This window comes from Equus przewalskii, chromosome 1 (genome assembly GCF_037783145.1).
Source record: "Equus przewalskii isolate Varuska chromosome 1, EquPr2, whole genome shotgun sequence".
In the NCBI taxonomy this organism is placed as follows: domain Eukaryota; kingdom Metazoa; phylum Chordata; class Mammalia; order Perissodactyla; family Equidae; genus Equus; species Equus przewalskii.
This window is the reverse complement of record NC_091831.1, coordinates 181447826-181474145: the sequence shown is the minus strand read 5'-3', so window position 1 is coordinate 181474145 and position 26320 is coordinate 181447826. Positions and strand designations below refer to the sequence as shown.

At 44.0% G+C, this 26320-nt stretch overlaps 1 protein-coding gene and 1 long non-coding RNA gene across 7 annotated transcripts in view; one reads left to right on the top strand and one right to left on the bottom strand.

Moving 5' to 3' along the window:
- Positions 1 to 19672, bottom strand: part of LOC139084865 (uncharacterized) — a 49037-nt gene extending 29365 nt beyond the window's left edge. Inside the window, exon 1 of one of the 2 annotated variants that reach the window (XR_011542714.1) lies at positions 19603 to 19672. This is a non-coding gene — a long non-coding RNA (uncharacterized lncRNA). The remainder of the gene's footprint in view (positions 1 to 19602) is intronic. The other variant, XR_011542715.1, reaches the window with a different exon arrangement.
- The window catches only part of MDGA2 (MAM domain containing glycosylphosphatidylinositol anchor 2), a 783360-nt gene continuing 776478 nt past the window's right edge, over positions 19439 to 26320 (top strand). The window contains exon 1 of one of the 5 annotated variants that reach the window (XM_070630080.1): positions 19439 to 20160. In XM_070630080.1, coding sequence (XP_070486181.1) covers positions 19881 to 20160 — 280 coding nt within the window. In that variant the 5' untranslated portion in view covers positions 19439 to 19880. Of the gene's footprint in view, positions 20161 to 20648; positions 21098 to 26320 lie in introns of those variants that run through there. The other 4 variants (XM_070630101.1, XM_070630087.1, XM_070630095.1 and 1 more) reach the window with 4 other exon arrangements.

The window sequence follows — 26320 nt, the reverse complement described above, 5'->3', positions numbered from 1 at the left end:
AGTTACATTCTGAGATACTTGGGGTTAGGACTTTAACGTACGAATTTGCAAGGAACACAATTCAGCCCATAACAATCACTTTGTCTTATTTTCTCATATCTTTGGTTATTTTGGATAAAGTGATCAGTATTATTTATAAAAAACTGTAGGGCTTATTTGAGACCTAAGATGATGTGACCATTTTTCAGAGAAGATTTACAGTTCCTTCTTGTGTCAGCCCGTGCATAAGTAATTCTAGATCTCCTTAGTTTAATACGCGCTGGAGTTGATTCAAAGCTGTAATTCAGACCCAGTGAGAGCTGGTCTATTTCAGCTCCACCCTTACTCCTAACTTTCATTCCTCGGGGTTCCAACTCCAACTTGATATTTTACTAGACTCTATTTTTTTTGGTGGACCCTAAATCACAAATTCTTCCACTCTAGGTCCTCGAATATGTTGAAAGTTTTGCCTTGCTTTTCAGATTCTCAGCCACTTCTTCAGGAATACGCTCATTCTTCTTGGGGGAGAATGGCTGCAAAAGCTGGGCTGGCTGCACTGAGTTTTCATCTTCTCTCAGATCTTGGCTCTGTAATCCTCACTGCACTTTTAGTTCTCTGTTGTCTACATAGACAGACAGACAGATAGATGTAGATAAAAGTGTAGATACACAAAAATTTGTATTTGAGTTTCCTGATTGTGCTTTCAGTGGAACTGTTGGTCAAAATTAGCTAGACTACCACACTGAGGTTTCTTAACAAGCTCAAACTAACCATGATAGCAATGACATTTGAAAAAGAATAAAGTTAAAAATTAGTTTTATTTTTCATTGATATATAATTCATGTGTTTGGAATTATAGAAGATTAATGCTAAACATTTTTACTATATTGCCCTTTTTTTTTTTTAAAGATTTTATTTTTTCCTTTTTCTCCCCAAAGCCCCCCAGTACATAGTTGTATATTCTTTGTTGTGTGTTCTTCTAGTTGTGGCATGTGGGACGCTGCCTCAGCGTGGTTTAATGAGCAGTGCCATGCCCGTGCCCAGGATTCGAACCAACGAAACACTGGGCCGCCTGCAGCGGAGTGCGCGAACTTAACCACTCAGCCACGGGGCCAGCCCCTATTGCCCTTTTTTTTTTGCAACATCCCTGGAAATTCACACTCTTAAATATTTTCCTCAAAGACTGATTTAGACAGATAGATTAGACTTCTTTGAGTAAGTGAATTTGGTAAAGAAATGCACACATTTTAAATGCTTGATAAATTAGAAAAATAAACGGCAAGTGTACATTATCTGTAGAATAAACAAGGCAGACGAGAGATTTTTTTTTCCTGCTTTATCTCCCCAATTCCCCCCAGTACATAGTTGTATATCTTAGTTGCAGGTCCTTCTAGCTGTGGCATGTGTGACGCTGCCTCAACATGGCCTGACAAGAGGTGCCATGTCCGCGCCCAGGATCCGAATGGCGAAACCCTGGGCCGCCACAGTGGGGTGTGCAAACTTAACCACTCAGCCACGGGGCCGGCCCCCGAGAGAATTTTCAATTTTGCATGCTGGAAGTCAGTGTTTCTGAGAATGATGTCTTTAGGTAATTTGAAAAATAAGGTCAAAATAATAGACACTGTAAATTATTTTCAATAATATATCACAACTTTAAGATTCTTTTATGTAATTTTATTTTGTACTTATTAATTTTTTAATAATTGGTAACAAATCAGCATTTTGTGCTTACCTGAATGTTTTCTTAACTGAATATGATTATGTTATTATTTGAGTAGTCAGAATACATATTTGCTCCAAATTAGTAAAGGGGGAAAAACATGAAAATTTTATTATGAGCCTAGAATTTCTCAGACAGATGATTAGCCAGATATGTTTGATCAATTTCCTATTTATAATTCAATTTTTCTTTTAAAAAAATTGTTAATTTAAGGTGGAAAATGAACATAAAAGTCATGCATTACTTTGAAATGTAAATAAGAAGCTTGATGAAGTTCACTATTAGCTCTTTATTTCTGTGCTAACAAGAAGAGGGCTACATTTTAGCCGAAAAGATAGTACACTGAGTCAGACACTGCAATAATTGTCTCCTTCAGGCATTTGTCTGTCAAATAAGGAAGTATCTAATGAATATGGAATTATCCGGTATTGTAGGAAAAGACTGTTCCAAAAGTACATTGCATTGTGTCACTGTTAAAATTAATTACTTTGAGCACTTTATAAATTCAAAACTAGTTTTTTAATCAACAGATGTATCCTGATAAAAAGAAAATTATTCTTAAATGCCTCTAGGCATCCTAAAATAAAATTTTCAACATAGATTATGACTTTAAATCCAAATAAAACAATTACTTGCAAACCTGGATTAAAGTTAGAATGTAACATTTCACTATAAGGATATTATTAATGGAAATCCAGGGTTTCTCAGCAAATTAATCCAGGTCAAGGAGGGGAGGCGTAGGCACTCTCAAAGTCAGTAGGTTTCTTACACGATCTTGGAACCTGGGACACCACTTTCCTACTTAGTCCAAACCCACAGAGTGGAGATACGCCTGCTATTCGCTTATTATCCGTTTCTCTTTAATTCACTAAATCCAGGTTTTAGTTCATTTCAATTTGAGGAAAGCATTTTATAATGAAATTTTTGGAAAAATTTTGTGCGTGTTTTTAGGTAAACTGTGGTGGGGTTAGGGAGCAGTTTTGTCTTTAGATCAGATTTAATAATATGCAATAAAGCAGGGTACACGTAGGGGTGAAATGATAGGATGTGTTTTATTTGCTTAAAAGGCTCATGCAAGTTAGAATAGGGTTTACTTTTGTTAGTGTGAATAGTAACTTTTGTTAGTGTGAGTAATAACTGAAAAGAAGTGTGCATGTGTATGGGGGGGGCATTTGGGAGTGCTGGTAGCATTCTATTTGTTTTATCTGGAGATGGTTACATGAGTGTGTTCAGTTTGAGAAAATTCATTTTGCTCTACACTTACAACATGTGCACTTTTCTGTACGTATATTACAATTCCATGAAGATTTAAAAAAATAAATAGGATAGGATATGTAAAACAAATATAGTAAAAAGCAATAGTTCTTGAAATTGCTATCCAGCAGTTCAGCACTATTCACAATAGCCAAGATATGGAAACAATCTAAGTGTCCATCAACAGTTGAATGGATAAAAAATTATGGCATTTATATATAATGGGATATTATTCAGTCCTAAAAAAGGAGATCCAGCCATTGGCAACAACATGGATGAACCTAGAGGACACTATGCTATGTGAAATAAGCCAGACACAGAAGGGAAAAAACTGCAAGACCTCACTTATATGTGGTCTCTGAAAGAGTTGACTCTGTAGAAGCAGCGAGTAGAACAGCGGTTAGAGAGGCTAAGGGGTGGGGAGCAGAAATGAGGAGACGTTGGTCAAAGGGCACAAAGTTGCTGTTCTGTAGGCACAAAGTTGCTGTTCTGTAGGACGAATAAGTCTAGAGGTCTAATACACAGCATGAGGAACATAGCGGATAATGTTGTATTGACAAATGCAAGTTTGCCATGAGAGTAGATTTCAGGCGCTCTCATCACAAGAAGAAAGGGAGCTATATGAGGAGATGTGAGGAGATAATATGTTAACTAGTTTAACTGTAGCAATCATTTAATTATGTATATGTATATTGAATCATCATTTGGTACATCTTAAATATATGCAATTATTATTAAAAATAAGATAAAAGAAAATAAGGAGTAAAAAAAGAAATTGGATGACAAGATATGTGGATTTTTATACTCTACATTTAGAATTCTGAAGTATTCTTAAATTTTCAAAATACAAAGACTTTTTAAATGAAGTAAAATGACATGAGGCAGACAGCAGATTCAGCAGCTATTGTTGACTTCCTGACATGAAGCTTTTATTTGGAAAACTAACACTTATAATTATGTAAAACAAAGGCTTAGAACAAGCATTTTGATGAAACATTTAATTGGATAGAATCAATTTCTAATTAAATACTGTCATTTGTCCTTTATGCATTGATTGATTCCTCTCCTTAATTTTTATCTGCCATCCTATAGACTTCTGGGACTTTCCTCCTTTCTTAGATGGGGTTCCCCTAAAAGCAGAACCAGATCCTAGGAAGCACTATTAGGAAAGGGAGATCAGAAAGGGAGGAAGGTCAATAAAAGATGTGTTAATGCTGGGCTGTGCTGTGGGCAGCTGGGACTCTGACTCGCTGACTATCCACTAAGAGAATTCTCCCCCAAGGGGCGAGGAAGCTGACTTATTTATCTACCAACAAGTGTTCTTCTTGTTTGAGGGTTGCTTCTGGGGGCATTAACTCATCCCCATCTCTGACCTGCTGCTTGAGCAGACTCCTAATGTGTTTCTAGAGCCAGAGAAAGCCCTCAGACTGAGGCATTTGAGGTAGGAAGCCATTTATTCATCCATTCGTGAATTCTTCACAGAAACAGCAGGTGACCTCCAAGGTGGACCAGGAAAGTAAGGCCAGAGCCTTCTACGAATCCTACACTTGCCTATGTATGGATTTAACAAATGTTTGAAATGAAGTAATATAACTACCCATATATAACTTTTAATTCATACTTTATGGTATTTATTCCTTTTCTTTCATAGGAAGTTGACTTAAAAAATGAAATAAGAATGCACAATATATTGGGCACAAGGATTTTGTATCCCTCGTGGTTCTGAGCATTTTCTCCAAGATTGTGAAACAAGAATTCTCCTACTTTCAAACCTGATGACATGTGTTGAATCCATCTCAGTTTCATTTCTGTTGCTCTAGAGTGCGATTCGTGTTATAAAAGATTTTATTTGTGATTCCATCACTCTCTTTACAGGTCTCTCATAAACAAGGAGGACAGTTTAACAGAATTCAAAATAACCTAAAGAGTACAAACCAAGGAAAATTCTTTATGACTACCAAGTAACAATATGAAGAATGAAACCGCTCATGCTGGGTTGCCTACAGATGGAAGTAGAGAGAATAACTTAAACTAAATACAGATAATCCCCCTTTAAATGACACGTGGCTGATAGACGGCTAATGCAGCCTTCTCCCTATGGACAAAAAAACACAGAAAAAGACAAAAACTAACAGGTAAGTAAAACAGACTCAACCTTGGGCTAGAATCTGGGAGTAATTGACATACTTAAAATATAAACAGAAGTAGTCTGAGAGGGGGAAAAAAAGAAAGGAAGAAATTTACCTGGATTCAGTCCTTGACCAAAATCAAGAAATTGAAAAAAAAATTCAGGAAGATGCTGTGTATATTCCCCAACTGAACAGCACATTTCAGGTGCCATTTGCATAGGAGGCACCACAATACATACATTCTGGAAAGTACAGCTACTCCAAATGAGCACTAAAAGGGGACAGACATGAAAATCCCACTGCAGCACCCTGGTAATTATCGTCTTTACCTACCATCTTGGTTTAGAACTAGAAAATCAGATTATGCCAGTAGTAGAAAAATACCTCAAAGTAACAGAGAATTGCACTTCCTGCTCCTTGTCAGGGCTCCATCAGTCTATCTTCTACCACGACTCTCAGAAGAGAATGTCACCTTTGCTCAAGGAGAAAGAAAGCAGGACCTAAGACAATCCATATGTTTGGTTAACAAAAATTAAATCCTGATAGAGCCAGCCCTGATGGCCTAGTGGTTAAGTTCGGCAGACTCCACTTTGGCGGCCGGGGTTTGGTTCCCGGGTGCAGAACCACACCACTTGTCTGTCGGCTGCCATGCTCACACAGAAGAACTAAAAGGAGTTACAGCTAGAACACGCAACTATGTACTGGGGCTGGGAGGAAGAAAAAAAAATTTAAAAAGTGGGAGATTCGCAACAGATATTAGCTCAGGGCGAAGCTTTCCCAGCAAAATAATAATAATACAAACCTTAAAAAAATAAAAACAATTAAATCCTGATAGATCTAAACTCTCTTTAAAAAGAAAACTACTCTGCTTTGGGCTAAGAAACAAGAACTTCAGCAAAAGAGAATGGGAATGGCATGGAGAAGAGCACACCTCTGATAATAATTTATTGCAAGATCTGGAAGAAAATCATAACTACTTACTTGACAAGGCTTATGGCCTTGGGAGCCTTGGGGGAGGACGTTAGAAGAAAATAGAGTAAAGAAAGCAATAAATGAGTTATCAAAGGGCTCCAAGGACAATTACCAATTAGCGATCAAGTTAACATTCCCATTTGACTCTGGTGTGGATATCTACCGCTGTGAAAGTCCAAGCAGTGATATTGGAAGTGAGCATAGTGAGGCCCCAGACCCTCCTCTGTGTGACTACTCGCTGCTCTGCACGTACTCTAAAAAATTCACATGCTCTCCCGATTATTGGCCTCCACTTATGTATGTAATCCCTGAAAGCTTGATAAATTAAAACTTTGTTCTATGAGTTTCTCGCCAGGAACAGGCTGACCACAGGAGTGAAGCACACTTACAAGGTGTCTATCATAGCGGACAGAAGAATGGAAAATGTGATGCCTGGAGCCTGTCACGCCTGGAGACCAACATCCTTGGACCCCTCCTTACTGCCCATTTTCCCTATATAACTGCCTCAAGATTCTGTAATCCTGGAAGATGGGTTTTGGAGATGTTAGTCACCTGTCTTCTGATCAGCTGGCTAATCTAGTTAAACTTCCTTTCTACATCTCCAACTCATTGTGTTTAATTGGCTCAGATCCCCGTGAGCAGAGCAAGCCCATCGCTTGGTATCAATTCAGGCCAGAAGCCTGGGAAGCTTCCTGAGAACGCAGAGGAAAATGACAGAGTTGAAGTGATAATAGAGAATGAATACACACACACGTTATACATATCTTGGAACTCATTTCATATGTGTATATGAAATAACTATATAGAGAAAGAGGGGGAGCAAAGAATAAAGATGGAGGAAAGCGTAGTTGTTCCCAAAAGAGTATACCAGAATAAACAGAGAAGAAACAAATACGAGAAAACATTCCAGAGGAGAGAAAGGGCTGACTACATTTAAGGTATAATTACTGGGAAAATCCTTATTTAGAGAAGACCTGATAAAACATGGGAATTACAAACAGGAAGTAAAACACTGAAAGCACATAGGGAGAAAAAGCAAATATCTACAGTGAATGAGAAGCCAAGCTGGCTCGGACTGCTCCTCTGAAAGACGGGATGACAAACCACAGCCGTGCAGCAGGTACCAAGATGTTGCCAGGCTGGAGGGCATGCGAACAATCGAATCAAGAAGGTTGGTTTACATATTTACATATAAAATTTTGTATCTTACATTTAAGACCACACAGTATTTTCAGAGTCCACAAAATATTAACCTGGAAAAAAACGTTCTAAAAGGCCACAAGGAAAATTTCACCAAACATAAAAAAGCAGAAATTGTAGTCTATATTTTCTCATTATGTTATAATTAACATGTCAGATAACTAATCACAAGCAAATAATTTAAAAACTGTCCTTGGCAGCTGCTTAGTGAACAAATAATTCAAAACTAAAATTATTTTAGACTATGTTGAAATTAACAAAAAAGACAACATGATATGTCAAAAATATAATGAAACAGCAAATTCTACACTCAGGATAAGAGGCATAAACCTATTTTCATCAACGAATAGGTAGGAATAAAAATAAACTAATTATTCAATCTAAGAGGCTATAGCTAGAATGCCAAAATTATCCCAAGCAAACTAAGAGAGAGGAATAATTAGAGATGAAAACTAAAACAAGACTCAATGAGTTAGAAAACATGAAATGGTGTAATTGACAAATAAGTTTGAAATCTGGTGGATTGAAGACACAAAACAACGATGACACTTGAAAACTCATGGAACATATATACTAATGTACACACACATTAAGACAATAAAAAGACTAAGCTTTGAGAATGAGAAAGTGACATAAACATGGATTTAGAGGAGATGTTTATTAAATTCTAAGACTACGCAACTCATAATACTGGATTTTAGTAAATGTTAAGAAATACATGACTTACTATGATGCCATAAATTGAACAGACCAGTGGGGGAAGCCCTTCAAAACACGCAGGCCCAGATGACCGGTGGGTGAGCTCTCTGGAACCTTTGTGTAACCATATCCATAATATTCTGGAGCTCATAAAAACTACAAGCTTCCCAGTTAACCTAATGAAATGGCACAAAAAAGAAACTTCCGACTAGTTTCAAATAAGAATATAAATATAAGAAAATTATAAATAAAATTATTTGTAAATCTAGTACTTTATTAAAACCATAATACATTATTACAAGTGTGAGTTTTTTCCTGAAACACAAAGATATTTCAACATAATAAGCCCTCTGTGCCTCAGTTTCCTCATCTATAAACTAAATAATGATAGGTTCTACCTCATATGGTGATTTTGAAGGTCAAATTATTAATGTTTAAATGGCTTAGATATTTTGTTACATAATTTCTCAACATCACCTATCCATACTAATATGAATAGGAATTAAAATTGATTAAATACATCAAAATCCGTCAAAGTAGTTTTTGACTGGATAGATTTGGATTTAGAAGTCATTCTCGGCCAAGGAATTTAAGCTCTCTAAATATCAGCATTCTCCAGATGCCAATGCATAATGATACGTTTCTTCTAGCTTTATTGCGATAATAATTGATATAATACTTAGCATGTTGCCTAATACATCATAAATTTTCACGGTAGTTGTCGTCATTTGTGATGGTTAATTTTATGTGTCAATTTGACTGGGCTAGGATACCGGGATAAATCTGATATTTACCCAGATAGCTGGTAAAGCATTATTTCTGGGTGTGTCTATGAGGGTGTTTCTGGAATAAATCAGCATTTGAATCAGCCGACTGAGTAAAGAAGATGGCGCTCCCCAGTGCAGATGGGCGTCATCCAATCCACTGAGCGCTGGAATAGAACCAATGGCAGAGGAAGGGTGAATGCGCTCCCTGCTTGAGCTGGGACGTCCACCTCCTGCCCTTGGACGCTGGAGCTCCTGGTTCTAGGGCCTTAGGTGTTGGACTAGGAGGCACACCATCGCCCCCCCCCCCCACCCCCCGCCCCCCCGCCCCCCACTTCAGTTCTCAGGCCTTCAGACTGGAACTGGGACTTACACCATTGGCCCCCGGGTCTCAAGTCTTCAGACTTGGACTGAATTACACCACTGGCTTTCCTGGGTCTCCAGCTTGTAGACAGCACATATTGGGACTTAGCCTCCATATTCACATGAGCCAATTCCTATAATAAATCTCTGCTTATGTATATCCGTATATATCCTATTGGTTCACTTTCTCTGGATAACCCCAATACATCATTACAATGAACCTAGGTTTAAAATTATCGTAAAATAATTACAATATATGCCAAAAAGGCATTTGGTTAAATTTATCATCCATGCAGATTGGGTGAGTTAGATGGGAGAATAACCAGGAAAAGCAACATCAACAACTAGAAGCACCAACACAAACAAACCTTTTATTAAACTAGGAATTGTATAGCCATCTGAAACCAACACTCAATGGCATTGTGAACTGTGAACACCAGAAGCATTCCAATTAAAATCTGAACATGTTATCACTAACACTTTTCAGTGTTATAATGGAAGTTCTTGCCAATAGAATCTCACAAAAAGGGAGAAGTGGAGACGCATTACTACTGGAAAGCAATCAAAATCATCATTACTAGCAGATTATATGATTGTCTCACTAACAGACAAACTCAAGACAATCAAAGAAAAAGAAAAATAGACCTAATAGGCAATTTCAGCTGGTTATCAAATGAGTATACAAAAATTAAATAACTCTCTTACACACCAATAACCAATGAGAAAATATAGTTTTAAAAATTTCTCATTCATAGTAATAAGGTAGAATTTTACCAAAGTGTACAAGACATACACAAACAAAACCACAAAACAGTATTACAAACACGAAAAAACATAATTGAATTCAAAAACAATCCATGTTCCTGGGGGAATGTAAATTGTTTGTTTTCTGACCTTTGACATTTATTTTAAGTTTCATATGATCAGTGCCCAGATTCATTCACAGCCGTACCCCATCTATGTGCCGACTATCGGCTCCCTTCTCTTTGGGGATAGTCTGTCTTTCTGTCTGTCTGTCTCTCCCCATCCCTTGCCCCCTGTCTCTCTGAGTTGTCTAGGGCTTACACCAGCACTGAGACTAAAACCTTCTCTTCACATGGCCTCTAGGTTCTCCACAGGCTGCACCCTAACGACTTCTCAGAAAGCCCTCTTCCTGCTCCTTCAACTTTCAAGAACTCGTTTGTCCTTTTGTTTGTAGACCTCTCCCCACCTCTTTGTAGGGTGGGCCTTTTATCCTTCTCAGGTCCATCTCAGAAGTCACTTTCCTGATGATGTTATCTGATCAAATCCCCAACCCTTTCAGATTCCATTGCATCACTGTTTTTTTTAAAGTACTTATTGCAGTCTGAAGTTATCCTTGTTTGCTTGCTTATTTGTTTATTGTTCATTATTTGTCTCCTCCCCTTAGAATGCAAGCTTTTGAAACAAACCAAATGCCCAGCAAAAGGAGCTTGGTTAAATGAGGACATTGTGTCCACACATTGGGTTGCTGCTCAGTCATTTAAAATGTGGCTGAATGATCACTTATGCCATGGAAAAACGTCATTCTATATCAAATGAAAAAAATGGTATGCAAAGTAGGTAAAGATGTCATTCCAAATACGTCTTCAACAGTTATCCCTCCTCCAAGGCCTAGCCAAGACATTTATTGTCTCAGGGCAAGAGAGTTCAGGGAAATGCTCTTTTCAGCCTTTTCAGATAGAGAATTTGCTTAAATTCTTTTAAGCAAAATTCAGCACATCAAAAACCAGGCATTTGCACTTGATATGATGCTTGACACATTAAGGAGTTAAGGAACAAATTTAATATCGTCAGACTCTACTTTGTAAAAACAAAATAAGATGGAAGAGAATGGAATGGAACACATCAAAATGCTTTACATGTGGTAAAGATGATTGTGTTAGGAGAAAAAATGTGTTTTGTCTGTGTATGTTGAGTCATAATATAAAATATATTTATTATTGTGGGTTGAGCTTAAAAAAATGGCAAGAAAGGAAAATTTGAAAACTGCTGCTGTAAGTGAATTTTATTTAAAGGGGATAGATGAGAAGAAGGGGTAAATGCCCATCTTCTGGTTACAAGAGTATAAGAAAAAGAGAGAGAGAAGGGAGAGGCTTCCTCTTTCTAGGCTTCTGCTAACTGCCTGGGCGTTCGTCAGATTCGTGCAGGAGGACACCAAGCACAGAGAATTTCTGCTTTGACCCCTCTCTAGGACACCCACATCCCTGCCTCTTGGGAGCAGCTGCAGCAAAGGGACCTTGGGCATAGGAGTCCTTCAAATCTGCTCTGCTTGGTTCTCTCTGGTTCCCTGAGAGAGGACACCATCACCTGTGTTTTAACAGACATTACTCCACCTGACTCTCAATATTCTCCTGAGTAAGTAGTATATCTTACAGATGTGGAAATTCATGCGCCACTAAGGTTATTTGATTTGCCCAACCTAGAGAAGTGTGATTCCATAATGATTTAGAAGAAAACTTCCCGATGGCCAGGACCTGGGATGGCGGCTACAGAAGTTTCAGCCAAACGACCTTTGCATAGACTTGTGCCCCAGGGACAGGTGTGAGCTGGTCGCTTCGTTTCCGAGGGCAGCTGTGACAATGTACCACAAACTGGGCAGCTTACGACACCAGGAATTCATTCTCTTCACACTTCTGGAGGCTGGGAATCCTAAATCAAGGTGGCAGCACACCACACTCTCTCTGAAGGCCCTCGGGGAGCCCTCTGATCCTTGCCTTGCTCTCAGCCTTTGGCGCTGTCTCGGCAATCCTTGGCATTCCTTAACTTGTAGGTGCACCACTGCTCTCCCTGCCTTTGTGGTCGCATGGGATTCTCCCCCACGTGTGTGTATCTCTGTGCCTTCTCCTCTCCTTCTAAGGACATCAGTCACATTGAATTAAGGGCCCACCCTTCTCCAGTATGAACTCATTTTAACAAATAGTATCTGCCATGGCCCTATTTCCAAATAAGGTCATGTTCTGAGATACTGACAACATGACTTTGGGGGGACACTATCCAACCCAGGACAACTCCCTGAGCCCCTTCTCCTCTTCCCTCCACTAGCTTGTATGTTTGCTTATTAACCCACACTGGACAACTCAGCCACAAACATGTGCTTGGCTAGTCTTTTTCCTTTGCCTTTCCAGTTTGGTTGCATGCTGATAGATTTACTCTCCAATCTCCTAATAATCAGTTTTCTGCCTAAAGGATTGTTTCTCTCTCCTTCAAGGCACTTCTTCTCATTTTTTCCCCTGGGAACCTGCCCTCCTTGGATCTGCTCCTGAACTTTGAACTTCTATATAACGTTTTGCCTTCCTGGGCCACCCCAAATAGGCAGGACCTGGTCCTACCCACTTACTAACTCACTTACAGAGAGTTGGGCTGTGCAGCTGTAACTAATATTTTATAACTAATATTTTGAAATATGATCCTATATTCAATTTGTTTCTGATTCCCTATAATTCTCATTGCTTTATGGTTCTACACGTATAGAAGTTGAACATCCCTTCAGGGAAAGGGCAGAAGCCAGGGAAAAAAGAAGAGTCAGGCATCTGAGAGAAGAAAGGTTTTGTGGGAAGTCCCAGGACCGGGTTTTCAATTATTAAGCTCCAGCTTGGAGAATTCAGACCATAGCAGTTTTTCTATAAACCAGAGAGTGGGGAGAATGCAAGATTGAAATGAGGCTCACTTTCCTTTTAGAAGGAAGGAAAACACCCATCTGGCCTGGTGGGAGGCTTGTGGTCGGCAAAGTGGAGGAACCTAGAGAGAGAGTGGAAGGAGAAAGAGACAGTGGAGTTGGAAAACAGGGATATGCGTGTCCCCGAGGGGGACTTCCCTGCCCCCTCTCATGGTTGCATAGGGAATAGCGATCTTCTTATATTTTCAGAATTCCATGGTATAGAAAGTTTGTTTCTGAATCTCGCTTTACTCAGACGAAATGCCTCACAGGGTGCAAATCAGGGAATCTACAAAGGAGTAGAAAAGTCAACATGATCTATTTATTCAGGTAAAGAGAGAATGAAAAACAGCGCCACTTGGTTTCCCAATGTGAGTGGTGCGTTGAGATCCACACTTTCCTGGTGGCCCCAGAAGAGAATAGGAAAGTGCTTCAATGGCTACAGGTCTGGGAGAAGCCTGAGGTTGGAATGAGGCAGGAGCTGAGTCCTTATGACTCGAAGGCAGTGGGTGCAGATGTGAGCAATGGGCACAGCAGGTAAGTGGCAGACACCCAGAGATCAAGTGGAGGGCAGCAGTGCCGAATGGAAGAAGACATCGCTCCCTATTAGGAGGATGAAACATGAACCAACCACTCGTGGGGTGAGAAGCGCATGTGAGAGAACCCCTGAAAAACTAGGTATTACAGAAAAGAGACTAAATTTTAAACCAGGAAGAGACTGTCCTTCCTTAAGTTTTTCCAACCAGTAGCTGACATTAGTAGCTTGTTAGCAGGTTTAGTTACAGAGAATGTTAAAAGTTGCATTTGTATTATATTGTTAAGTTACATTATGTTATATTATATAATGTTAGCATGTGATGACAAATTTTGAACCTGCCACCTGATTATGACCCAAATTTCTTTTCCTTTATTTCTTATTACATCATATCTGTAAATTGCTCCAAGTAGAGAATCTTGGGGAAAATTTTTGTTCAATTCTCTTCTAGTCCTTTATATCTTATCTGTGGCTTAATCAAATCACTTCTTTGTAAGAAACAGTGGATTTCTTTATATTTCCACCAGGAAATTTCTAATTCAACTTTGATGCTGATCTTTCATCTGGTCTACTGGTGACCTAGCAGTGTAAGCGTCACTCCATACTAATCTGTTTTTAAAAGATAGTAAGCCAAGCATAGTGATAAGCAGAAACCTCTCTGTGTTAATATTTAAGCTGTGGAGCTCTCCCAGGGTACATCCAGGGATGTAGCATTTTCAAAAATAATCTTGAAGCAGAATTGTACTCTCAAAGTTTCAAAATTTCAAAAGATATTAAGCTATTCCTAAGCACTGAAATGCCAAACTATTACAGACAAACGGTGGCAAGACTTCAGAATTCAATGTGACTGGACAGAAATGGGACAGATGAACTTTGAATTCAAGTGAAGCAACATTTTTAGAGAAAAACACTTCATCATCCTTATAAAACTAAAGGTTCTGAGCTGCCAGATACCCTCCAAATGGAAATCATTCAAGCTATTAGCCCCAATATTAATGCTCTCTAGCGACTAACAAATATTATCAAGAAAAATACTGAGTAATAATAACAATATATTACTTGAGCACTAAGTGCCAGGGGCTGCACTGTGTATCTTACTTGCATCACTTAAAACCCTTAGCAACCTTCTGCTCTTTTCATTTTATGGGATAAGGGAAATGTCAAGGTCACACTGACGTCAGCGATTCAAGCCCAAGGCAGTGTGATGTCAAACCTCAGATGTTTGCCTGCTGTTTTACACTGCCCTGCCCCAAACATCTACTCTGGAACAAATCTGCATTGTGTCTGTTCCTGAAATAGTGTCAGAATTATAATGAGTTCAAGGAGCCACGCCAGAATAAGAGTAAACCTAGGGCAGGGCTAATAAAATAAGCGAGGAGGTGGTACATGAGGGTAGGTTTCTAAAAAATAATTATGGTTCAGGATACAAACTGTATAGGAAATGTGAGTGGTCCACCATATTCTGGAAGTCTAGAACTAGCCACTAGCATGTCTGTCCTAAAAGAAGGAAGGACTCTGAGACGGAATGCTCTTTACCACAAGAGTCAAAACTCTCAGAAATTCACCGCTTTGAAGCTGGCAATAGAACACCAAGAACACCAGGCCCTTAGCTCATGCTTTCTGCCTCGACCTCTACTTTCTTCCATTTGTCAGACACTCCTCACTGGCAGCCACTCTATATCTGAGAACTTAGCCCCATCATCTGGTAGCAAATTACCTTGGCATCCTCTCAAAGCAGCATCCCTCACTCAGCCTCTCCCGGGCACCTCCTTGTTCACGTGGACCCCGGATCTGCTACTTGCAGGGGTTATTCTTTGAGTCTTTTCTTGCTTCCTCAAGCCATGTATCTCTCCTTGACTTCCTCAGGCTGTACGTGGGGATTTGACGTGCTTCCTTGTTCCTAATATTAGCAGCATTGCTCTTCTTCTCACTAAAGCCATGTTGAGGGATAATCCTGTTTCCCAAAACGAAATCCTTGTCTCATACTTAACACCTGTGTCTGGCTTCTGCCGCTTAGGAACAACTGGCCACTGCCTGCCTCTGGGAAATGACCAGCACCTGGGATCCCCGAGGCTCGGCTCTGTCTGTCGGATGGGAAACGCCATCTCACTGTTGTCCCAAACGGTCAATTCTAAGTGGTGCTTCCTGGACTCTAAGCTTGCAGGCTGGAAGCTATTACTAAGTAGGAGGAAATAAAACTAGGCATTTGGCTAGAGAAAATTTACCAGCACAGAAGATTTTGTGCCCTGCAGGAATGCTCCCAATTTAGGGTTTAAGTAAACTTTATTGTAATCTGGGTTAAATTTAAAGAGATCTGGTCCATCCGGCAGAGGTGGAGGGAGTAGGGGTCTCAGGTGCACATCTGGGCCATACAACAATGGAGCTTGCCTTAACAGATTTTGGAAATATCAGAAGTAGATTTAACCTCAGGATAAAAGGACTAGGCCAGGGGTCCAGACACGCAGCCAACCCAGGTATGAATCAGGGTAGGTGACAGTCCCTGCAAACTGCGATGTGACCGAGAACAAAGTGAGCACAAAGGAGCGAGGAGCAACAGGTCAGACACACAATTCCTCAGTGATGACCTCTGGACCACTGAGGACTTCCACATTCCTGTCGGTTTTCTGAACTGGAAAGGGAATAGCCCATATGGGAGTGAGTTTGAGTTAAACGGCCAGCAGGGGAACAGGGAGTGGCCATAAACAACACACAAGACTTGCTATTTGCTTTGTGGGAAGAGGCTAGATTGGAAAGAAAGGTCACTGATGCCCTGATTTTGCCTTCTCAGCTGCATCTCCAGAGATACCAGTTTTTCTCATTTCTGTCCCATGACCTTGGGTGGCTCTTGTGCCAAGTCGTGACTCCCTTCATGATGTGGTCTCTCTTATGCTGCTGAGGTTGGAACATCATACTCATACTGGAGGATAGAGATAGACATTCAAAATGAAACCATAATCAATAAAACTGTAACAGGTTATTAAGGTAATTAGGGCTGTCAGAAGAGAACCCCTACATTTCCACGGCCCTGTCACCAAAGATGATAAAGTCTCCCTTGCTGCTCCTATTAGAGACAAAAGAACACTCTTGAGTGGGCCCTGCAATGCAGTATGAGATTCCTTTGGGTTCTATGCATCATCCCTATACACTATGCAAAACCCAAGCAGTTGGTGACCCTGAAAGTTACTCACACCGTTCCTGTAGGAAACTGCTCTCATTGGGCATGCAGAGTGCCAAGTCTGATTTCATGACAGCTTCTGGCCCCATCTTCTGGAGGTCCTCCCTTCTCTCTGATAAACCGTCCCCCCGCCTGTGCATGCGGCTCCCCACCTGGAGGCCTGCCATAGGTAGTGCCAAGGTGTGGCTGCATACATCACGTCTGTTTGCTCAGGGCAGCCCAAAAATGTTGAATTCCGAGAAGAAGAAGAAGAAGAAAAAAAAACAACCATGGTTGATTGAACTGGCCAATTGTTTCTGCAAGTAATCTATCCAGTATTTTCACAGAAAGAAAAAAACACTAAATCCAGTGCAATTTTTAATCTTACTGTCATATAACCCATTAATGGCTGCATGTAAAACCTGTCACCCTGTGCCTGAGGCTAGTTTATTTACACAGCGAGAGTGTCAATAGATGTAGTGGTGCAGGTGTTGACCAACACACGCTGTCCAGCAGACGATGTGTTTCTTAAAGGAAGGAACCGTGTCTTATACATCTTTGACTGTCTGAGGTCTAGGATAAGGCCTGGCCCAGAGTACATACACCTGGCTGTTTTCTCAGTTGAAATAAATTCTAAAATGATGGGTTCTCTAAGTTCTCTACCAGCTCCCCCTCGTTCCCTCAGGAACGGCCGAGGGCTCCCCAGGTGTGTGGTCCTTCCCCAGGCAGAGACGTACATTACACGGAAAAGAGGGGCCCTGAGATCCTGGAGCTTATGTCCTAATGTGGAAGGTTGAGAAAAGCAGCCCCTATTGGGGATGTTCACTTCGTCTGGGTTCCTTTGTTAAAGTGATCCACTGACTTTTTGGGATAATGCAATATTTCAATCTAGAGTCATGCAATCATCCAAAGAGCCTATGACCCCATAAACAAGAGTCAAAAAAGGACAGGACACACATGCAGGTGAAGCAGTATTTCAGAACAGGAGCAGCTAAAAGCTGGAAGTGCCTCAGGGACAAGACATCTTCTGAGCTGCCATCTGAGAGAGGAGTTGCAGTCGACCGCCCCCTGAAGCCACTGTGCTGCAGCGAGCAGGAGTGATCTACTGTAAGAGGCTCTCCAGAAATCTAAGACAACCCCCGGCTTCCCCCGCCCCCCACACACAGGTGCCCAGTGACTGAGCCTCATTCATTCCCCTTCAGAAATGCCGCACGTGAGTTTTGCTTCTAGAAGGATAATTAATTCCATCGAAGTGAAAGTGGCGTTTCGTAACGCCTCAAGACTATGTGAGGCAGCCTTGGGGAGGCTCTCAACATTCCTGGTTCTTCTTCTCTCCTAAACTCAGAGGGTAAACAGTAGATCACACCCTATAAAAATAATCTGCCTAATTCACTTAAACTAGGAAAGGGACCTCGGTGGAAACAATGGGGACTATTCATTTTCTGCTGCTTGGACTGCCTTCCCCTCAGCACGAGAACAGCAGGGGGAGAGGGACCCGCAGCGAATTATACCCATCTATAACGGAGCAGATACATGAATCCTGTGCTCCAGATTTTCCATAGCAAGTACTTTTGTAACACATGTATAGACGCACGTTTTTAGCTATTTTAATCACTATCCATTGGCTGTTTGAATAGTGAAGAATATATTCAACAAAGTGGATTGCGTGCAGGAAGCACTAATTATTATGGTTACAGAAACAAGTCACAAATCACAACTATATTCCTAGTTTTCCCCTATTAATTTTCGGTGAAGTATCTCTACACTTGTTTCAACGTAAATTAAAGATGCTTTGCATTTCTCAATCCTTTTGTAACCATGAATTATTTTAGGCTCCTCCAACATGAGACCTAGCTCTGCCCCAACGAGACAGAGAGAGACCCGTCTTTCACAAAAGAGAAAAGATTTTCAAAGCAGTCAACTTTAGCAGGAGACATTGCACAGAAAATACACTGAACTCTGAATGCCTCCTGTTTCTCCCCAAGAGCCTTCATTGCTGCGATCACCATATTTCCATTTAAAAGGACACAACTGGGGAAGAAACGCTGCGGCTTCCACGGGCTGTGGCCTGTTCTGCCCTCTAGTCAAGCAGAACGGATCCTAGAGACCTTGGGCGGCGGGGAGGGGACCGCGTGTTCTGTAATTACCCGGGTCGGAGGTGGCGCCGGCCCTCCGGCGGTCCCTCGCTGCCAGCGGCGGCAGAAACGCTACGGGGGCCGCCGCGGGGCTCCGGGGGAGAGACCGGACCCCCGGCCGCGCGGGGCCCGGCGCGCTGTCACCCGCGGGGCTGGCCGGGCGGCCGGGCCGGGGCGGCGCGGAGGAGGCGCGGCGGCCGGCGGCTTTGACGTCGCCGGCTGCGGGAGCCGCTCGCGCTCTCGGCACGTAGCGCACAACGTGACCGCCCAGCCTTCCTCCGGGCCGCCGGCCGCCGCTGCCGGCTGCGCCCTCCTCCTCCTGCTCCTGCTCCTGCTCCTCGCCGCCGCCGCGCACGCCCCGCACCCCGGCCGGCGTCGAGCCTCGCGGCCGCTGCCCACCGGGGCCCGAGCGGCCGCCGCGCCCGCGTTCGCCTCCGGAGGCCGGCGCCACGTTCGCCCGGGCGGGGAAGCCCTTCTGCGGCGCCCTCCCCCGAACCCCCGCCGGCCGAGCGCCCCCACCCTCCACCTGGCGGGGGCGGCGCGGAGCCGGAGGACGCGCGCGGTACGGGGCGCGCGGGGACGCGTGCGGACCCCGGCTCTGCCGGGCCGGCTCCCCGTCTGGCACGCGGCGCTGCTGGCCTCGGCTGCGGCCCCGGGATCGCCGCGGCGGCCGGACCCCTCGCGCTGGCAGCGCGCTGAGGCTCCTTTGGAGAACGGCGGCGGCGGCGGCTGGAGCCCGGGAGCTGCCGACGCGCACTCCGCTCCCTGGCGGTCCTCTGCTCCTCCTTCCCTCCTCCCTTGCCTCTCCCCACCCCCGTCCCCCGGGCCGCTCCTCTTCCTCCTCCTCCTCTGCCTCCTCTCCCCGCTCGGCGCTGCGAGCCTGTGTCGTGTAACGGGATTGGCGTTGCAATGGCAACTGATGGAATGGGGGACGGCAAGACCGCCGGGCCGGGGGCTCCGGACTGCGGGCGCGCGGGCCGCCGCCGCCGCCTGACGCTGCTGCGCGGACCCTCGCGACTTACTTTGTAAAGGCGAAGCCCGGCCAGGCAGCCCTGCTCGCGCCCGCGTCGAGGCCACTTCCTGCCCCCGGCCGCCCGCGCCAGGCTCGCAGCGCCCGGCCCCCGGCCCCTCGCCGCGCCCGCCGCCAGCCGCCCGCCCAGCGCGCCGCCGCTGCGGAGCCGCGAGCCCGCCGCCCTCCGCTCCCTTCCCGCACGCCCCCTGCCCCTCCCAGGTGTCTGCGATTTCCCCAGGCGCCCGGGGTGAGTGCGGCGTGCGTGTGAGTGTGTGTGCGTGTGTGTGCATGAGTGTGGGGTGTGCGGGGCTCCTGCGCTCCGCTCCCGGCCGCCGCCGGACAGGCACGGACGGACCGCGCTGCCTTCCTGGGCGAGCGGCGCCCGGGCACCTGCGCTCGGCCCGGGCGCGAGTGGAGCGCGCGCCGCCGGCCGCCGGCCTCTGGAAGGTCCCGCTGCGTCCCCCCCGGGCTGGATATGTTCATGTTCACGTGAAGATGGATTTAGTGTACGGGCTCGTGTGGCTGCTGACAGTCCTCCTGGAGGGGATCTCCGGCCAAGGAGTGTACGGTGAGTGGAATCGCGACGCTATCGTGACCTTGTGGTTCTTAGGCGAGAGGGGCGGTGAGCGGAAAGGCACGACTCACGCCGTCCCGGGCCCCTCCCGGCGTGGCATTTGATTTACACTTGATCACGTTATTGGGAGCGATAAGGAGGCGGCGAGCGCGCTGCGGATTGGGCTGCGAGCCGCTCTCCCGGCGCCTCGGCTCGGGCTCGGAGTTGGGGCGAGCCGGCAGCATCGCACTCGCGCGAACCGGTGGCTTTGCGCTTGGTTCATCCCCGCCAGGCACCGAGCTCCAGCAGGCTGTGATTGAATAATGATTTGGTTCCTGGCACGCCGCGTTGTCGGTGCCGCGGTTTCCCCCGAAGGGAAGCTTCGAATGTGACCCCAGTGAGCTCCCCATCGTTCTCCGCCCCCCGCCTCCTCCTCCTCTCCACCTTTTCCTTTTTTTTGTCAATGCCTACATGACTTGATTTTCCGGCTCAGGAAGTGGGGTGACAGTTGAGTTGCGTTCTGCACCAGCCGTTGCCATGAGCACTGACTTGGGGAGGGGAAAATAGCAGGCGAGATTCTCCGTGCCAGACACAATTAAGGGACGTGTTTATGTGAATGGATGAGCAAATGCATGAATGAACGGACGGCCAAGTCCGCGCGTCCCGGCTCCGGGGCAGGACACCACCTCGCTGCAACAGGAACACGATCTCGGTTCTCCGGAGAACCCAGGTCTGGGCGGGTTAGGGCCAGAGAAGGACGAGCTCGCTAATTGGGAGGTTTTTGAGTCCTCAAGAGCGAATCCAGGTTCCTTTGACTGTCAGCAGCTGGCACCCTTGGCTTTCGGGACTGAAAGATGCACTCACACGCACCCAGGCTCTGGCTGAAATGTGCGTCTTCTCCTGGGACAAGCAGGCGGTGCTGCAAAGGAAAAATAACTTTTGTGTTCTCGAGGTATGGTGGGGAGGTTAGGAGGAGAACAACCCTTGAGGGGACAGCAGGCCCAGACTGGCCCCCAGCGCCCCGAGGGCCGACATCCAGGGAACGTGTGCTGGAGATGCAGCCACTGCCTTTTGGTCTCGCTCGGAGGGATGGACCCCGATGCTGCAGTGCTGGGTCCACGGCTGCCCCGCGCGAAGGGCGTCAGTGTTTGTGGAAGTGTCGGAGCTTTCTCTGCAGACCCGAGAACTGACTGCGGGGCAGGCGCGGGTGCAAGGGGACCTTGAGTCCTCAAACTCTCTGGCACCGTGGGGCGCGCAGGGGGAGGGTGTTGGGGAACCTAGCGGGGAGATCAGCCTTTACTCTCTCCACGGTGTTCTGTCCAGGGCTGAGCAGTGCTGGGGGTGGCGGGGAGGGAGAGGGTCCAGAGCAGCGAGCTCTGGCCTCTCCTGCGATCCATCTGCTGTCCCCTTTCCCGTCTTCTTAGTTCCCTACGGAGTTCCGCCAGGAAGTCTTCACTCCCTCCCACCTCTAAGCATCTTAATTTCCCTCTCCACTCCCTCTTTCCCAGATGAAAGAGAGCTTGCTTGGTGATGGTGGTGGCAGTGGTGGTGGTGGTGGTGGGTGTATGAGGGAGATGCTGAGACCAGGCAGATCTTACTGCTTGGCTGATAGCAGAAGGGGGGCCTTGAGGAGAGCAGAAATTCATTTGGTGCTCTTTTGGCTTCTGCTGGACTCTGGTGTCCTTGAGCAGCTGACAGTGGCCTGGTGCTAGGGATGGAGGAATGCTGGAGATGAGCCTTTCCAAGGAGCTGTTCCCTGCCTAGTGCGGGAGAGTCTTAATTCCTCTTATCCCGGGTCCACGTCTTTATTTCACTTCTATTGGTTCAGATCATCCTAGCTAAAGGAAGTGTGTTTTTTTTTTTTTCATTGTGTGTGTGTGTGTGTGTGTGTGTGGAGGGGGATAATGAGAAGTGAGAAAGATGGGGGGAGGAGATGTTGCTCAAACTGTCTGAATTCCATTTTCCTGTCACTTTTGTCATTCAGATTATTTGTCCCTGTAAGTCTCTTGTTGGGCAGTGGAAAAGGGTAAGATCTGTGCATGGAGACAGGTAGGAAAGCATTGCATTACACTAATCTTGTGCCCTTGTTGCTTACGCCTGAAGGAGGAGGCAGTTCTGCTCCTGAGCTGATGAAGGTGGTGGTCTTAGGTTGTTTTGTTTTAATATCGATGTGGTTATTAGTCACTTAGCTAGGAATAGAATCAGCTTTGAAAATTAATCAGCATCCCTGGTCGTTATGAATGTCACAGCTCTGAGGTGGGTGTAAAAAAATGTATTTATATATTACTTTTCAGATATGTCTTATGTATCCCAGAAGTTAGATTCTCAAAGGGAACCCCTCACCTTCCGCGTCAGCATCTCCTGGGAACTTGTTAGAAATGCAGAATCTTGGGCCCCTCCCAGAATTTCTGAATCAGAAATTCAGCGTGTGGGACCCACCATCTGCGTTCCTCACCGCAGGTGACGATTCTGCTGCACACTGAGGTCGGAGAGGCAGTGATAGAGACTTTGTGATTCATTGCCCTGACTGCGTAAATCGTGACCCTTCTTCACCTAAAGTAGTTTTATTTTTATTTGTGGAAGCATTCATGAAGAAGACAACAGTTCATTTCTATTTAGTTATAAAAGGTCGATCAATTGTAAAGGACGTAGACATATGAGTTAGTGTGATGTTATAAAGTGTGTTTTGAACATTTTACATGAAGAAACTTGAAAATGATTAATTTTAAAAAGCAGGGCAATTATAAACAGAGACTTCAGAGGCCTAGATAGGAACTTTACTGTGTGCCTTTACTTGTCTGTATTCGCCAGATGTAAAACCATTCATACTGCACAGAGTATTAGTTCTTAATACTATGTTGTAGTAACTAGGTCCAAGATGAGATAAAAATTATTTTATAGGCAACTCAGGCGAAATCACTTCCTTGTAGCCTAAAATTATTTACGAGGTTTAGAAATATATCGTAGTAACCTTTCTTCTTTGAAATGGCTAGTCAGTCCCTTCAGTCTTCCACTTCATGGCTGGAAAACCCCGACCTTGAATCAGATCTTCTCTCTAGTGAATTGGTAACATTTGTTTACTGCGTGGGTTGTGTTCTTGAGTTACTATTGTGCTCAGTCAGCTTGGCCCCCAGGCTCGGTACTTAAGTGTAAAAGTTTCTGCTATAGACCTGGAACTTATTCTCATGTATGTGGAATATTCTTAGCAGACTGACTGCCCAGGAGCTGAGGTTCGTGTGTGGGGGGCTGTTGGGTAAGAGAGATTATCTTTTAATTTGTGCGTGCCTGTTTACTCTCTGCCAGTAATTCTGATGACATTCAAAAAAGTCTTTTAAAAACATGACGTTTTTCCTGTATGTTCCTTATATATGCCGTATCAGAGATAGCAGTACAGTAATATAAATTATCTGAAAACACTTCTGAAAGAAATGTTGCAAAACAAATTCTTTATAATAGAGCAGCATCAAAAAAAGATCATGTGGACTTTCTAAGACATCCATTTTGACTATTTTGATGGATAATGTCCATTTGGTGTGTTTTTTAAAATCCATTTTCTTAACTTATGGATTCTCCCTTCTCGGTTTTAAGAAGTTATTTGTACTCAATCTTTTTCCTCGAAATAGTCTTAGAATTTCAAAGTTTTAATTTTCTTTTTACTTAATTAAACGTCACTGAAAAACCAAAGGGTCATTAAATGAACAAGGAACTGGTATCCATTTGGGCGTTATTCACGTCCTTGAACTCCCGTTGCATTAGGTTTATCTTAACCGGTTACACATAGCATCAGAGGTTGTCGTGTGAAGCCCACCTCCGTGTATACTTTCTGGACTTCCTGGAGCTGAGTGATCCAAAGCATGGTGCTACTTCTGAAGATTTTCTCTATAAGTCCTTCTGTGGCAGTAAACTATTTGGGCTGTTAAACTGTGTTTTTAGAGATCCTGTTGATAATGACATAAAATTGAGATGCACATCTCCTGTAAAATTCTCAGTTGTCTTGCTAAAAAAGGAAAAACTGCTCCATTGCTGCACACTGTATTTTTACTTCTGGCTCGTCACACCCTTAGTTTCCAGGGAGGCTAATAAAAGATTGCAACTTCATTAGCACAGGACGAATCCCCACCACAAATGAAGAGCAAAATGTCTGTCCATGTCTGAACAGTTTTTAGTGGGAGCCAAATCAAATAATAACTTGGTCTCGTGATGTAGTGCACTGTCCGTAAATAGCTTCCAGGATGCGCTGGAAACAATAAATAGAGTAAGTTTATCAAACACATGTGTATGACAAATTAGCAAGCTCTATTCACTCAGTTCAAGTAATATCAATTAATCTCATCCAATTTAAGAATGACACCCCAGGGAGTAGTTGGATAGAAAAGACTTGGTGGAATTGAGAACCTTGAGATAAGCTGGACAGGAAGGATCTGGAAGATATTTCAGACTCTCAGTGGGTTGAATCCAGATGGACGGATTGACCCAAATGGATAAGGATGCTATGAAAGGTGAGCATTAAAGCCAGTTCTAGGATGTGGTTATTTTCATGGCAAAGTTATCCCAAGGTATGTTGAATTGTGGTTTTTGTCCAGTTTGAGTTTGGAGAGACCCTGTGGTCACATACTGCTTTTGACTGATTAAATGTTTAGGGTTTCAGCCTGTGGAGGAGAGGAGGAGATGACTTTAATAAATGTTGCTGGGAAAAAATCTGTCTGAAGCTCTCGCACATACAACCAGCTGTAACCTCTTTTCCCCTGCCTCACCCCACTGACCCTACATGCACGTACAGACTCATATCATCACCACACTGGCCACCGTCACAAGGCTGCCCTTATATCTTGGGGTTATTTTTATCCATTCAAGTTTGTCCTTGCTGGTCATATTACTGAGAATTTGCATGCAAAATGGGCAGATTCTTTTATGCAGTTTACTTGCTCATGTCCTGTATGTCCTTGGGGAAGCCCCTAGGCCGACTATTCATTAGTTTAGATTGAGCAGGTTGTACATCAAGTCTAAGAACTCATTTTCTAGAGAGTAAGTCGGCGAGGGTGCCAGGGTTCAGACAATTAAGAGTTAGAAGTAGAAGTTTAAAGAGCAGGCAGTGCTGGTGAATAGATGTCACGAAAGAAATACGAGGAAGGCATTTTTTCATGATCTTGATTTCTTGACTTAATTTTACTGTCTCTGGTTCTGATTCTCCTAATTGATATTGGTAAAATTATTTTAGTTTTTATTTTATAAGGGGAACCACCGTAAACCTTTTTTGAGAAGCAGGGTACGAGCAAACTTTTCTGGAAGAGTATGCTCTGTATTCTTTTAAAACTTACTGTTTTGATGTGATTGGTGTAGGGCACTTGTTGATGTGACTACAGCATGAGCCTTATGGGTCCAGTTCTTGTCGTATTAAGACAGTATTGGGAGCCGTGGTCTTGGGTCACTTTCCGCCTACAGAGGTGATTCATCACTCACGTTCTCTGTCCTCATGCTTTGGGAAGAGTCTTGTAAGAGCTAGGCTCAAGGCTTGCAACCCACAAAGGCAAAGATAAAGAGCCAGATAGACCCTGTCCTCCTGGAGCTGAGCTCCAGGGCTGGTGCTCTTCGGCAGCTGTAGTTAACCTGGAGTGTGTGCTGTCAGCTCGCAGTTAGATTGGGGACGATCTTACTCTCCTTTTTGGCTCTTTTGGAAGGACAAGCAAAATGTTATGTGAATGCACGTCAAGTATGAATAGGGTAAACGTTTTAAGCTTCACCATAATTGCCATTAACTGAATAGTCCCGCAACATGAAATTTCATTTCTTTGCTTCACTGACTGTCAATGTAGATATATTACTTAGAGCGGACTGAATAAGTGATTGCATTCATAGAAAACTGTATCCTATTTTTATTTTCAAGTCAAATTAATAAATTTTTCACCATATCGAATCATAAAGTTGTAGGTGAGAAGAGACTCTAAGACGTCATTAAATCATCCCACTAATTTAAGACAACGGCTTTCCATTGTGCTGGTGAGATGGTGGTCCTACACAGACTGTGGGGTTTCTTTACAGAAAGAAATGTCACAGCTCTTTTTTCCAGAGTCCAGGCACGTTCATTGGGTGGATATTTTTTGTCAAGTTACTAAAGTCCCTCATGCTCCATTATTGGGGCATGCACGTTGTTTTCCATTTTGTATCAGTACAATTC